The following is a 15,645-nucleotide window of genomic DNA, read 5'->3' as shown; positions in this document are numbered from 1 at the left end:
TGCTATGAGCCTGTGCGGGGACCCAGGGCTTGGGAGGAGAAGCAGAGGCCCAGCCCTCAGTGGCCTGGCTCCAGCAGGGAAGGACCAGGGCCAGCTTCCCTAGGAGGCCGAGGACTGTTGGCAGAGGCACCCCTTATCAGAGCCAGCCCAGGCCCAGAAAGGGTGGGGCTAGGTTAGACATCATGAGGGACTTCCCAGCTGTCTGAGTTATGATACCTTGCCAATGGGACAGCAGAATCTTCTCCTACAAAAATAGTATAAGGGAGAGGTTTCTCTGGGTTGATTTGAAGGCAATCCTATTTGGTATATAAGAACAGACAACAGAATACCTTTCAAGTCCTACCTTAAAAACCCTGGATTAGGGGGCAAGAGGGAAGAGCAGGCTAAAATCAACATAAGGACTGACAGGCTTCAGCCAGCTACTGCTGCTAACCCATTGCCACTCCTCCAAGGATTCAGAGCAGTTTCCCTGCTTCTGCATCTCTAGCTTAACACACCCACAGCTTGGAGATGTGCTCTGTACCTGCTGGCCTTCCAGCCCCCAGAGAGAAGGCAGTCTCCCTAAGGTCACAACAAGAGGGTGATGGACTTAGAGAAGAATGCCCCTTTCTCACTCGCAATCCTAAAGCCCTGCCCTAGGTGGACAGCTTCCTCAGGGAATGTCTCCCCCTATCTGGCCCTCTGCTGTATGCCTTTTGTGAACACTCCAACTCTGGCACGGAGAAGAGACAGCTCCCCAGAGCGCCCTCCTCACCCTCTGCTCGGCCGCCCTCTCCCACGCTGCATGCACACACTCCCCTCCGGTGTCACACCCCCCAGTACTCATACCTCAGAGCTAAATACAAAGAGCGAAAGCTCCACTTCCAAGGGTGGATGCAACGTCTGCCTCAGCCAAGGAGGGGATGCTATCTTTCTTCCTTCCCCTAGCTGATGGTTCAGTGCAAGGCAATGACAAGAAGGTTTAAAGCAAAACAAAACTTTTTGTTTCGGGCAAGGAGGAGCTGGATAGAAAAAATTCACAGAGCCTGGGGCTGGCCTGGGAAAGAGCAGGCCCATAGCTGTCACGCATGGTTGGCCTAATTCAGCCCTAGGCATATAACTCAAACCAGACAGGGAACTCCCAGGATGCAACGTGGAATTCCCTGCAGGGGGAGGAGGGACTAAGGGAGGGCACTTTTTCTCTCCTGTCTTTCTCAATCATCTACCATCCCACTGTTGATGCTGCTTCCCCCAGGTTTTGTGAAAACCTTTCCCACCCCTCTGCCAAGTACTAAATATTTCACAGCTACTCACATCACAGTGTAGCTGCTCTCTGGCTGTTTGAGCTGGTTTGCCCATCTCTACCCCTTCTCCTCCCTCTAAGATATTCTTTTGGCATGAGTCTCTGTCATACCTTAAACTTAGTATGTCTGCCCAAAGTGTGATGGGCAGAGAGGACCACAGATTGTTATTCTCAGCAGTCATGCTCACATGAATTGTTTTTAGAATAATTTATTTGGCATCTTCCAGGTGATGGCTATGGGGCAGAGGGCATGAGGAAAGAGAGGTAGCTTGACTATACTTCTAAGTTGAAATTGATGGACTCCTAAAAGTAGATTTTCTAAAACAGACTATAAGCCCTACAGATAGGGAGGAAAATCTCAGAGAAGCCAGTTGCCCATCTTCTTCTCATATCCGTTCCATCCCATATCCACTTGCCCATTTCTTTACATCCCCTGCAACATCAACATTCTCTAAAGCAGTGGTCTCTAAATGGGGGGCATGCATTCATCCGTTAGAGCGTGGGAAAGGTACTGGAACTTTTTGTATTACTTCATCCATTTCTATTTCTTGTAGATCCTACTATGTAAATAATATTAGTGTTAGAAGTACTGTAGGTGAACATTTATTGGGGCTACGTGTGCAATTTTCTTTCAGATTGACAATGCTACTGGAAATTTCAATCTCCTACACTGAGGAAGAGCCCAATCCCAGTATGTCCCAGCTTATGGGAAAATGGATAGTTCTTGGTAGAACATGCCACTGACCTCAAAAGGCATGGCAACAGGAACATAGCTAAGCCCCAGAGACCTTAAGGTGGCAGGAGATATTAACCTAAATCCTGCAGTTAATGAACCAAAATCAAAGTTTGCACTGTCTTAAAACAGATTCTTTCCCCCTCCTGCTGTTTACTCCGCAAAGAATCTCAGCTCCCAAAACCTAGTAGGTGCTCAGTTATTAGGCAAGGCAAAGATGCTTGCATCTTATGCCAGGAACATTTACTAAGTGGTAGCAATGACCACAGAGCATGGCCAGGCCAGAGCTTCCCTAGGCAATCACACGATGGAGGAGTCCTACCTCTGACTCCTAGGTCCCCTTTTCCTTCCCTACAATCCCCTCAGCTTAGGTCCCTGTATTGTGTGCTCCCATAATACCATCATAGCACTATGACAATATTTCTGAAATTGCCTTAATTTTTGTGTATCCTCTTATTGCCTGTAAGCTTTATGGAAGCAAGAACTGTCCCTGTCGTGTTCACCATTTTGTCCCCAGCACCTGCTGGACATTAAATATTTGTTTAATGTGGTTGAAAAGAAATTAGAAACCCTCTGTATCCCACTGTCACACCCTTAACTCTGCAGAGGCGGAAAGGAATAGCAGGGTACAGAGGGAACATGAGACAGAAATTCCCACCAACATTCTTCTAGATTCAAATTCAACATAAATAGTCTTTAGCCTTCCGAAAGAAGTCCACAGGTAATGACTCATTGTTTAGTCAAGGCTCCCCTTCTCTGCCCTTTCTCATCTGGGCCCAGACCTCCCCACTAACCGTTGGCCTAGCTCCTCCTCAGAAAACATCATTCTTCCTCCTAAAAAGGGTAACACAGCTGAGGACCAATGTGGAAAAGTTCTATGGAGAAGAAGAATTCATACAACTTTCTATCTAGACCAGAGAATCTCTCAACTAGGATCCTCTCTGCTTCCTGCACACAAAGGGAGACTGAGACTAAGGAAAAATACCTCTTCTTTCTTCCCCTTAAGCCACGGGTAATTCTCATTCCAGATTCACAAAGGTTTCTCTTGCTCTTGGAAGCCAGGAGATGGCATGGAAAACTGATCAGAAGATAAAAGGCTATCTTCTAGGGGGTAGCACCCAAAATGCTCAGCTCTCTGGGGATTGGAGAGATTGGCTGGGGCTGGGATGTAATGGGGAAAGAAGAGGCAATAGAAAGAGGGGGGATAAAGAAATTGGAATGAGGAAAGAAGCAAGCAAACTAAACAGATTCCATTGGCGCGAAACGCTCAGGTTTTCCCTACTGATAAAACTCAGGCAACACAACCACCACCTATCCAGGAACAAGGGCCTCACCTCTGCCTCTTTGCTTCCTTTAACATGGCCATGAAGGCTGAACTCTTTAGTGGCTTAGATAAAAGCATGTGTCGTCTTTCACGTCTCCCCCACCCCTTTTTGTTTCCCCAACTTTCCTTCCCTTTTTTGCTCACACTCAGCCTTGTGTCTGGTCGTTGCTGAATGCCATGGAGGCTGAGCACCTCCACGTCATCTCGAATGTAACCAACTCTTGGCTACTGGGGCATCTCCTCTTGTTCCAACTAGCCATTGTACTCAAGGAACGCAAGCCAATATTAAACTCACATTAGCATTGGGTCACTGTTAGACATTTTATCAGGCATTGGAATACAAAACAAATTGTAAAATTATCTGTGATTCTGAGATTCTCCATATTGCTGCTCTAGCCAAAGGGGCAGGAGAACATTAATGGACTGTGAATCAGAAAACATGAATTATTCCATCGAGTTCTACCCTGTGGTAAGACTTTAGGCAAGTCATTTAAACCTTTTGGTCTGTTATGAGCAAGAGCGAGCGAGTGAGACAATTAAAAAAACATGTTAGTGTTTGAAATGTTATAAACTCCAAGTTCCATAAGACCCCTTAGTAGCTATGGTTTAAAATAATCTACCGGGCTTCCCTGGTGGCGCAGTGGTTGAGAGTCCGCCTGCCGATGCAGGGGACATGGGTTTGTGCCCCAGTCCGGGAAGATCCCACATGCCGTGGAGCCTGCGCGTCCGGAGCCTGTGCTCCGCAACGGGAGAGGCCACAGCAGTGAGAGGCCCGCATACCGCCAAAAAAAAAAAAATAAATAAATAAATAAATAAAAACAATCTACCAATCTATACTAAAGATACTATCAATCCAACAGAAAATAAAGGGGAAGAGTCATATTCTACGAACCAATCTCCCCTATCTTACTTCACCTTGGTTTCCAATCAGCAGAACTCTAACACCAGGAAAATTTCTTTATTCTTATTATTAGCATGCAGGGGCCTCGCACAGCTATGCTAGGCTGTCAGGCACCTCAGAGCAGTCTTTTGTGAACAGGCTGTTTTTTTATGGCACCTAGATATTGATGCTCTTTTCTCAGCCTGTCCAACCAAACCGCTCAGCACCATCCCTGTCTGGGGAGAGACTCCTGTGTCATAGCTCTTCTGTGTCTCCTTTTCCTATCCCTTTACTCTTCTCACATATGAGGGGGTCATTGTTGGCACTGGGGGCTAGAAATTACTCATGGAAAAGTTATTTTCTGACACCCTGCCTCCCCAGCTCCAGGACCAGCCCTATGGGTAAGTCGTAATATTGAAATAAATCAGGATACATATTTGTGATCTAAGGAAGCAGGAGAATGGCAGTGGACAACTGTGACAATGGTAGGGGTACTGGGATATAAGCATGGCCAGGGTTTGTAACAACAGGGGCACCTGACATCAGAAGGGTGACTTTCAACTACAGGTCTGAAACCAGGACTGGGAAAGAATCTAAGCATTTGATATCTGATGTTGAGATTAAAGTACAATATATATGCTGGCCTTTGGGAATGGAAGCTCTCTGGGAATCAGGAAGTTAACAATAACAGCTATGAGAAAGGGTTTGGAAAATCGGGAGGAAAGTGTGGACCCTGCTCTTAGGAGTTTCTTAGGTTCCAGCTTATTTGGACTTCTGAGTTTCACTTTGTGAGAGAAACAACTGACCCAAGGGATAAGAACAGAAGAGGAAGGGAAAAAGAAAGATCCTGCTTAAATTCTAATGAATGTTTCGAAAGTATTGCAGTATCTCAGTTAAACATAATAGGAATACCCTCTCTTTAAGGTCAATGCTACTGTGAAAGTGGCAGAATAAAGAAATCTAGCTGACAAGAAGTAGGCATTATCCAAAGGGCAGTCATTAGATACTAAACAGAAGGCCTTTGCTAAGCCACATGAAAGCAACTAAGCACTGCCATCTTAACCAGGCTTTTTGACATCAACAGGTGAATGGAGAAAATGGACAGTGGTTGCATGTAGACTGCAGCAGCCTCTCCAGATGTAAAAACACATTGCACTCCATAGGCACTCATATTCTGGCAAATATCTTCAGACACGTGGACTCCACTTTAATGTGAGACGACTAATTTACTGAACACCCATTATAAGTGTAGGCATTGTATACAACATTACATTATTTAATTCCAATAACTCTGCAGCCTAGGTACTAACATCATTTTCAAAGAAGAAAATGATGTTTATTTAGGGAGGCTGAGCAAACTGTTCAATGCTATTCAGCTAGTAAATGGTAGAAGTAATTTTTTTTTTTTTTTGCGGCACGCGGGCCTCTCACTGTTGTGGCTTCTCCTGTTGCGGAGCACAGGCTCCGGAGGCGCAGGCTCAGCAGCCATGGCTCACGGACCCAGCTGCTCCGCGGCATGTGGGATCTTCCCGGACCGGGGCACGAACCCGTGTCCCCTGCATCGGCAGGTGGACTCTCAACCACTGCGCCACCAGGGAAGCCCAGAGGTAATATTTGAACTTAGAGCCTATGAGATAAGAAACTGAATTCTAGAAGTACAGAGAACGTGTAGGGCAGCTCTCTTTGATTGCAAAAAATAAAATAAAATAAAAAGACATGGGCAATGTACAGATATCTAGATAAAAATCTCTTCCTTTTTTTAATCCTAGAGAGTCTGGATTCCAAGTCACTAACATAACATTGGCTAGGGGTCAAAACTTCTTAGAATTGGCAAGAAGTATGATGTGGCCTCCAAGGAAGGGTCAGAAATGGTATACCTCAAGAGGCTGAAGGCATCTAAAGGACAAGATCTTTGCTCTATCTCAAGATACTCAACCATGGCCTGCCTGACTGATAGGACCAAGCAAGGACCTGTAACAGATGCTGAAACCAGGCAAAGGAGAAAATAAGATTCCTCTGGTACTCTTTCCATTTCAATGAGGCAAAATTACCATGGCTCACTGGGCAACTGGGCTGAGCCAGGTAAGCATGAAGCTGGATTTTTCATTTTCTTTTTTTTTTTTTTTCTGGTACACGGGCCTCTCACTGCTGTGGCCTCTCCCGTTGTGGCGCACAGGCTCCGGACGCGCAGGCTCAGCGGCCATGGCTCACGGGCCCAGCCGCTCCGCGGCATGTGGGATCCTCCCAGACCAGGGCATGAACCCGTGTCCCCTGCATCGGCAGGCGGACTCCCAACCACTGCGCCACCAGGGAAGCCCTCATTTTCTTTTAAGAATAGATTAAGAACAACTATACTAAAAGTGCATAGGACAGGGTTGAAAAAGTCATCAATAATTCCCTGAAACAAAACAGAGTAATCCAAAGATATGGTGGGTACAACTCTCTACATTATGACTTACCATTCCGTTTGTAACTGTGTACCATAGAGAAGTGCTACATTAGGTAGATGGACTCACCCACTTTTCTTCATATTACACTGTAAGATCAGTGTGGGGAAGAATTATATCTTCAACCTCTGCAATCAAAGACTGATACAGAATAAGGGACTTGATTACGGATAAAATCATCTCTAACATAAACATTTATAAAATAGAGATCTTCTGCCTTCTGTACATTGGTACAGAAAAAGGAGGAAAGAATGATCTTCAGAGAATACCACAGTCACTCAACATCATCTCTGGGAAAGAAATGACATTTCTCTCCATAGCCGCACCTCCTTTCAGCGCTTCAGATACTATACTTTACCCACCAGACACAGATATACCAGCAAGGTCTCCAGAAATGTTCCTTCTCTAGAAGTTGGGAAAATAATATATTTTAACACTAGCCACCTTCCTCCAACTCCCCACCCCTGGTACGGCCTTTACCTTCCACCGGGTTGGTTTTCAGTCTACTGCAGAGATTCATTACTCCTCCATAGTGGACATTGATCTGGTTTATTGCATCAGTTGAACGCAGCTCCATGAGCTTCCTCAGGTCCATTACTGTGCAGCCAAATTCCCCTTCATGGCTCTCAATTATCGAGTTGGCTGGCAAGGCGTGCTCTGTTGGGTTTGTCATTTTGCCTGATGTTACCAAGCCCCTCAACCAGAGAAAATGTGAAATTTCCCTTCCACTGATCAGGGTCTCTTGCCTCTCTGCCTCACTTCTTCTTACTTTTTGCTTCACTGGGAGCCCAGATGGGAAATAGATCGACTATATCTTGTGCAATAAGCTTCAGAGTAGCAACCCGTAGCCCAGATCCTTTTCTGGGTATGAAGCTTGGCAGCAGGAGGAGGAAGAGGACGGGGGAACTGAGTGGAACTGGACCACGTGTCACGATGATTGGTGTCCCCAGGTGGTGATAGAAGTGGTTGTCCAGGGTAGGTAGGTTCCTAGCTTAGACCAACTTGCACAGATGGAGGTGTAAACAGGATGTGCATGTTACCATGGAGGCAACCTTAGCAACAACCAGCGACTGCGGTGGTAGAGAGGTGGCAGGAGGAGGAGGAAGAGGAGGGTTCCCTGGATACCGATGACAACAGGATCTCTGGAATAAAGATTCAAAGATAGACAAAAAGAAACAATTAGAGCAGCATGGAGATCCAGCATCTGGAAGGGCAAGAGGTACTCATTCTAGCACAGGGTTTAGGTGACAGTTGATGTCTGAGCTGAACTGATAGCTGAGGCCCCTTCCTCCCTGGGAGGCCCCAGCAGCCTGTAGGCTCCAAAATTTTTAGATACACCCCAGTCTTCATACCTCACCTCTTCCAAACCACGTAACACAAATCCTACAACTTCAGAAAATTGGAAATAAAAGGTTATGACCTCTAATTGTTCTAATGCACTCCCTGTCTATTTGAGGGACCTGCTATAGAATCTTTTAGTCTGACCTTACTTCTAAGCGGTGAGAAGAGGTCAGAAAAGGAGTCCAGACCAGAGTGATCTGGAGGGTGGCCTGCCAGTCTGCCACCCTCCCCCATACCTTGCACCCTCCCCTACTCCTAACACACACATTTACAAACCAGGAGGACAACCTGGTAGAAGATGCCCAGTCCTCTGCAGCCCCTCAGAATACTCAGCCTGATGGTGTATAGAAATTCCTCAGGATGCCACAGGTGTCAGTAGATCAGGAGCTAAGCCCCCCACTGCTCCAAAAAGCTTTTGGGGGGAAAGGATGAGTAAAATGCTCTGTCAGTAGGCGATACAGGGTGGAACCTTTTTACATAAAGGGGACAGAAGGACCTCTGAGGAGGAAAGATAGCGAGTTTGAAGCCTATGAGTGTTAAAGTTCCTCTGGGGTGGCAGGAACACGACAGCTACTGATTCAGTTAGAGCCTAGGGCCACAACAAGGTGAGTAGGGGAGCAAAGTTAGTCTGCGTGTGAGTGACACCAGAGGGTCTCAAACCAGCATTTCTCCCCTCAGGAAGGCATGTGTTACCTCTTACACGTGCTCACTAGGGAGAGAGGGTCAGGAGTATGTACAGGTGAGAACAGGGAGGATGAAGGTGAAAAGTCTTATCCTGAGCCCCGTTCTCAGCGTCAGAAAGGGGCTGCTGTGAGGACTGCCACACATTGGCTATTTAAATGTGAAGGGGCTCTTCCTGAACACAGCACCCAAACGCTGGGGGCCCAGCCCCTCTCTAACAAATGGATGACATCCTTGCTTCTAGAAGGTGAACGAAGGAGCACAAGGACCATCAGATAAGGACTTGACTGTTTTATCAATTAATTTTCCAGAAATCACATGTGGCCAAAGTTCTTGCTAATTGTAATCAATCCTGTCCTTGGCAGGTTCCACTGGGATGGAGGTGGTTAAACCCCTCCCTCTCCCAGTCTGCCCTCTGCCTCTTCCTTCTAGTATAAAATTTTTAGAGCTACTCTGACTTACAAAGGGTTACGCAAGCAGGGTTTTTTGTTTTGTTGTTGTTGCTATTGTTTTTTAAACATCATATTCCCTTTCTTTTTAGATGTCATCAGAGAATCCTGGGGAACAAGGAGGTCTGGAGAGAACCTGAGGCAGAGTGTCAAACTCTCTTCAATCATACTGGCATAGGGATAGGCAGTACCACAGACTTTTCTCTCCAGCTCACCTTCTTCTCCAAGTCTGGAAGCAGTGGGAAGGGCTATAGCAGCAAGAAGCCCAGCTGACCCTTAAGTTGAACCCCTTAACCTTTCAAGAGGATGTTGAGGACAGTGCTGATTGAGAGCTTAACTGGAAATCAGAAGATTTTACTTTTTTTTACTCTCTACCCACTGCCATGTTTGTTCTATGAAGGCAGAGATTTTTCACGTGTCTTCTTCACTGCTGTCTCTCCAGTGCCTAGATAAGCACCTGCACAGAGCGGGCATTCAGCTAATTCTTTTGGTTGAATAACCAGTAGTAGATTCAGAACCAGATTCACCATCTTCCCAGGTACCCCTCGGGCAAGTCACTTGGCCTTCTTAGTGCTCAGTTTTCTTAGCGCTCAGCTCCTCCCATCTTTATCTGGGGAAAGAATCAGCCCTACCTTTTCATACCATCCTAAGAAAGTGATAAAGGGAAGGGATTATAAATAGAAATAGTGCTTTGAAATCTTAGATGAAAGATGACCAGTGTCCAGTATAGGACACTCAAGTGATGAGAAAAAGCTTAATTTGATCTTAGTGAACTTTTTTTATCTAGCCCTTTAAGCAGAAGAGCAACAATTTCCACGTGCCCCTCCATCTTTCCTTGCCAGGGGGAACTCCCACACCCCCAAAAGAATGGAAAATTCCAAGGCAGCTTCATTAGCAGTAACCATTAGCTAGGTTATAACCATTTGCTATAACCACTAGGCAATGCGGCCTTGGACCTCCAGAGAAGTAGGGGCAGTCTGAAGAGATCAAAGAGGGGAGATCCTTCCACTCACACAGACAACCAATGAGGAAAGGTCACTTAAGAGTAGAACACATGGGACCAGCAGAAAAGAGTGAGGTTTGCCTGCTTCAGGTTGCTCTAGAGACACACATGTAGGTCAAGCACTGAGCTGCTGGCACAAAGTCACAGGGACGGTGCCCGTTCGGGACCCTTTCTCAAGTTGGGCTCTCCACGAAAGTTCTTCCAGAATCCAGAGGCATAGCTGGTGCCGATACTCCTCTCTGAGCTCCTAGAATAAGAGCTCTCGGCAACGGCTGAGCTTGCCTAGCCCCTAACCTTATTAGGCAACTGGCAAAGAATAGTATGTAAATGCTCACACAGGCTCAGCCTCAGAGGCAATGCTCAGATGCCAGGGAGGTGCCACCTCTTGTCAGGTCAGGATTAGTCATTCGGCTCAGGGCCTCCTGGGTGAGGTATGTTCTCACTCCCCGTTTCTAGCATTTTGCCAGCTTAATGATGATGGGATGGAAGAGCAAACTCTCATCCCTTCCTGCGGGGGCAAGAAATCATACTACTTATATGATCATTAAATCATTTTAATTTTTTTCCTCCTAAAGTTCTGTAACATCTGTTCTACACCTTGCAGTGACATGTAAAAGGACTGTCATATCAATTTTAGGCAGGACAGCTGTGACTCCCACCTTACAGATGGAGACGCTGAGGTCCAAAGACATAAAAAGTGATTTGTTCTTTGGCAAGTCAGTGGCCTTGACTGACTGGTCCTCTTTTTGTTATACCTTACTCCTTCCTTCAAGTCTGGACCTCCCCATTTTCTGACAAATATAAGTCCTTTAAAAAGTAGGCAGCTTTGGGATACAGAGAATACACATAACCACTTAGAGGAAATGCCGACTCTTACACTTGCTCTTTCTCTTTCAGAATCAACTACATCACATCCCAGGCAATGAGGGTGAAAGAGACCCCCTCCTGTTCCTACACATACCTGAGAAGCAGACCATCCTATATTTCCTGATGACTCAATATGCACCTAAGCTCCCTAGCAAGTTCTAAACTGAGGAGCCGCCAGAGAAAAAAACCTCATGCCTTAAGTCACCAAACCATAAACAACAGTCAGACACTGTTTCCTCCAATTTTGTCAAGAAATACCTTACTCTTAACTTTCCTGGGGTACATCCCCAGGCTATGAGGAAAAAGGGTAACTCCCTATGTAGGGAGTAGGGTATTCTGAGAATCTGAAAGGAACCCACCCCCTGAATCTCCCCTGCCAAAGGCTCCTATTGAATCTGGTGTGATGCATGGGAAATGAAGTATGAATGGAAAGAGGAGAAAGGAAACAGGAGGGGCCAGGGGCCTAGGGCTTCAGGCTGGTGCAGCACTGCAGCCAGACTTGCCTGGAATAATAAGTAGCTATGCTCAACCCTGGCTTCCGGGCTGCAGGCAGGGGCTGTCCAGTGGAGTGGACTCTCATGCCCTGCCCTCTTCGCTGGGCTGGGAGCCTCTGCTCAGAAGTGAGTTGGTAGCACTCGGAGATGCTGTGTTTGGAGCGTCAGTGCCAAGGAGGGGAGACCTTGTGCGGGTGGGGAGGGGGGTGGCACAGGAGTAGGCTGGGCCCACCTTAGCATGCACCAAACTGAAATAAGAAACCTGCTTCAAGCCCACACTTCCCCAAGAGAAATCATGCATGTAAACTCACACACGTGCGCACACGCGGTGTAGTGTATGGGCGGCGGCCTAGCACGGCAGCTGATATGCAGCGGTTGGTCCATACACAGTAGTTAGTTATCATTACTCCACATATTGTTTCACTGAACCTTCACTAACAGCCCTATAAGGAGGGCACCCCATTTTATAGCAGGGAAATAGAGATTCAGAGAACCAGGATTTGTGTCTTAGTCTGAATCCAAAGCCACCCTGCCTCAAGTACAAGGACAGTCCTGTAAGAAAAATGAAAAAAAAGCTACAGATTTACTTCCTACAGCTTGATCAGAAGGCCCATGAAAACCTATCTATCTGTCCCTGGCCCACAACCCCTGAAGCCTCTACAACACATCAGGGCAGGCGTAGGGGTAGAGCTACAGCTTGTGAGGGGCAGACACTCCCCACTCCATCCCCACCCCCACACATACGTATCCCCCCAGCCAGAATGCCCTTAGCTCTGGATTGGCATGATTCCAAGTATATCCAGTTCCCACCTAGAGACTGAAGGAGTGGGGCTGAGGGCTCCCTCCACTCCTCTTCTCACACCCAGGGCCTTGCAGCCTGTAGGGACTGAGGAGAGGCACAGAGAGCCCTGGCTCTAGATTCTCTCCCTCCTTTCTCCAGCGGAGGCAGTTCCTCGGCCATTACCTACAGTGTCTTAAGCTTCACTCCTTTTCTCGGCACTGTCGTACCTCTTAGAGGGGCTTTCAAGAAAGCTGGCAAGCACCTGAACATGGCAGGCTGCCCAGCGCGAAAACATCCCTGGTTGGCCCTTCTCTCTGAAAGTCTAGATTTTACACGAAGGCTGCTCTGCTCCCTCCTCATTACAGGCCCCTTATTCCCATAACCCAGAGTCTAGCCCACCCGCGCTAGTTCCCACCACTTGGGTGTAGCAGCCATCCTCATCGTGGTTCCAGGTTCTCTTTCCCTCCCCATGCCTGCCCTGCCCTAATTGCTCCCCTAATGCCTGCTGACTTGCACGGCAGACCTGCGCACATACCTTCCTTCAGTCTACTGAGGCCCTTTGGAGGCATATGGGAAGAAGGTCAGAGGCAAAGGATGTTGGCTAAAGATCAGGTAGTGGGCGGCACCACCTGTCTTCATCAGCAATAGCCATGCTGGTGCCAGGAAGCCAAGTGAGGGCTGAGGCACCAAACCACGCCTCTGTACTGACTACAGCATGGCACACTGTAGCCTGTGCTTCTGGTCCTGGTCTTGGAACTCGGTGCTAATTCTCAGCCATCCCCTAGGATTTGGGTTCTGGTGGGTGCTCCCTTCCTAAAGAGAAAACATCACTTGCTGGTTAGGAGGTGGTATACATGAGGGTCCCTCCCTTACCCTCCCCCTCCCCAAGTCTGCTACCCTGAGAATGTCTTCAACTCAGCAGCAGAAATGCAGTGCTAGAATCAAAGCGTCTATCTGGAGAAAATGTCTTGCCCTCAACCCCTGGGTCTCAGGGATCCGGAATTTCCCCTCCTCCTTAGAGCCACCTCGTACTTGACCGAACTAAGTCTGTGCATACCCTGGATCCAGTCATCAAGTGGGTACATCTCCCAAAGAAATTCTCACACAGGTTCAGAGAAGGGCATGTGTAAGGACGTTCATTGGGGCGTTATTTGTGGTGACAGAGAGTTGAAGGCAACCTGGGATCCCCTCTCCCAGTGATGGCCAGGTAAAATATGTGAGCTAGATAAGAGGGGATATTATGCAACAGTTAGAAAGACAGGTCAGATATACACACAACAATACTGCTATCTTAAAAATAGTGCTGGGCTTCCCTGGTGGCGCAGTGGTTGGGAGTCCGCCTGCCGATGCAGGGGACACGGGTTCGTGCCCCGGTCCGGGAAGATCCCACATGCCACTGAGCGGCTGGGCCCGTGAGCCATGGCCGCTGAGCCTGCACGTCCGGAGCCTGTGCTCCGCAACGGGAGAGGCCACAGCAGTGAGAGACCCGTGTACCGCAAAAAGAAAACAAAAACAAAACAACAAAAAAAATAGTGCTTAGTGGGCTTCCCTGGTGGCGCAGTGGTTGGGAGTCCGCCTGCCGATGCAGGGGACACGGGTTCGTGCCCCGGTCCAGGAAGATCCCACATGCCGCGGAGCGGCTGGGCCCGTGAGCCATGGCCGCTGAGCCTGCGCGTCCGGAGCCTGTGCTCCGCAACAGGAGAGGCCACAACAGTGAGAGGCCCGTGTACGAATTGTGAGCTAGATAAGAGGGGATATTATGCAAGTTAGAAAGACAGATCAGATATACACACAACAATACTGCTATCTTAAAAATAGTGCTTAGTGGGGGTAAAAAAGGTGCTTTAACAAAAGTTAAAAACACATGCATCTAAAGCGAAACTATACATTTTAAGGGATGTATTTAAACAAAAAGATACATATTAACACATGAGAATGCTGCTCCTAGGCAAGGAAGGGGAAAGACATGGGATATGGGGAAACAGTGAGCACAGGAAGGGCCTTGCATGGACCAACGATACTACTGGGCCGTGAATCCATAGTATGATTGACTCAATAGTCTGTACCTGAGGTCCGAAAAAAATAAAACATACTGTGATGCTGAAGCCTGGAGGGGCTGTACTGTCTAAGATATGCTATGACAATGAGGACAAAACTTATCAGTTCTGGCCAGATGCCTTCAGAGGGCAGGGAGAAGGTCAGGCCCATAGATAGCACAGCCTTCTCTCAACAGTGATACCAAGAATTGACCCAAGGCTGATGACAGTCTCTTCCTGATCATCTGGCCTGTTGATCCGGCCCCTCTCAGAGACTCCAGGAACCATCAAGATGAAGACAGGAAGCTTCACAGCATGGGTTGGGAAACTGAAGCTGGCGTGTGTCTAGTCGGGCATTGTCACCCCCCTGCATTCATCCTAATAATAGCATCAATAGATCAAGATGAAAACGGGCAGTCCCTTGAGCCTAGAGCCATAGGGAATATACCCTCTTTTCCAAATATTATGAGTCATACTGGTCCGGGTCACCTCCGCGGACTCCTGTGACTCAAGGAGTGTTGAGGAAATGTTCACAGCAAGCTAGAGCTAAAAAAAAATGTAGAGGATGGAACAGCAACCTCCCCCTCCTTCAGCTGATTAAGGAGGACAAGAGGTGACTTCAGGTGGGAGCAACAGTGCCATCTAGGTCTGTTGTCTAATGAAAGGAGTGCTGGCCAGATTGTGGGAAATGCTCAGGATGTGGGTTAGAAGGGTACCTGCCTCTAACAGTAAGGTGCAGCTGCTCGAAACTGGGACGGTTAGAGGAAGACCCTTGGACAGCAGCATTCAAATATCCAGTACACACACTCTCCTGGGTAACACAGACTGCCTTTCTTGAGGCTGCTGCGGTGTTGCCACATTTTGGTCCCAAGGGAATCAAGGGGCTTTTTAGCAGCTGGGTTGGATCCTGTGTTATTTTTAGAAACAAATTTCAGCAGAATCACTGCCATGCTCGTGGAGGGGGGAGGAGGGCCAATCTCCCTTGACTACTGGAGTCAGTCAGGATCTCCCTGCTCCCGGGCCTCAGGCTCTGGGGAGGCCTCCAGGTGAGAGGGAAGTTGCCTGGCCTCAGACTGAGGAGGCCACATGGCATCTACCTAAAAGAGACTGCCGGGGCAGCTGTCCCAGGGGCTCAGCAGGAGAGGAAGCAAAATAACGTTCCTGTGGGACCCAGACACTAGCCAGAGTGCCACACCCTGGACACCGTGCCTGCCGGCGTCCCATCGCCTCCCCCAGTCCACGGCCGTCTTGCCGGTACAGAATACAGAGAGCCAGCCGGACCCCCCGCCCCCCCCCCCCCCCCCCCCCCCCCCCCCCCCCCCTCCCC

At 48.0% G+C, this 15,645-nt stretch overlaps 1 protein-coding gene across 4 annotated transcripts in view; it reads right to left on the bottom strand.

Moving 5' to 3' along the window:
• The window catches only part of ATP2B4 (ATPase plasma membrane Ca2+ transporting 4), a 94,149-nt gene that overhangs the window by 42,091 nt on the left and 36,413 nt on the right, over positions 1-15,645 (bottom strand). For 3 of the 4 annotated variants that reach the window (XM_029228067.1, XM_029228066.1, XM_029228064.1), the window contains exon 2: positions 7,147-7,808. In XM_029228067.1, coding sequence (XP_029083900.1) covers positions 7,147-7,339 — 193 coding nt within the window. In that variant the 5' untranslated portion in view covers positions 7,340-7,808. Of the gene's footprint in view, positions 1-7,146; positions 7,809-12,817; positions 12,936-15,645 lie in introns of those variants that run through there. The other variant, XM_029228065.1, reaches the window with a different exon arrangement.

This window comes from Monodon monoceros, unplaced genomic scaffold (genome assembly GCF_005190385.1).
Source record: "Monodon monoceros isolate NGI ecotype Baffin Bay Population unplaced genomic scaffold, NGI_Narwhal_1 Super_Scaffold_18, whole genome shotgun sequence".
Lineage (NCBI taxonomy): Eukaryota > Metazoa > Chordata > Mammalia > Artiodactyla > Monodontidae > Monodon > Monodon monoceros.
Note: the sequence above shows the minus strand (reverse complement) of the source record. Positions and strands in the feature narration are given on the sequence as shown.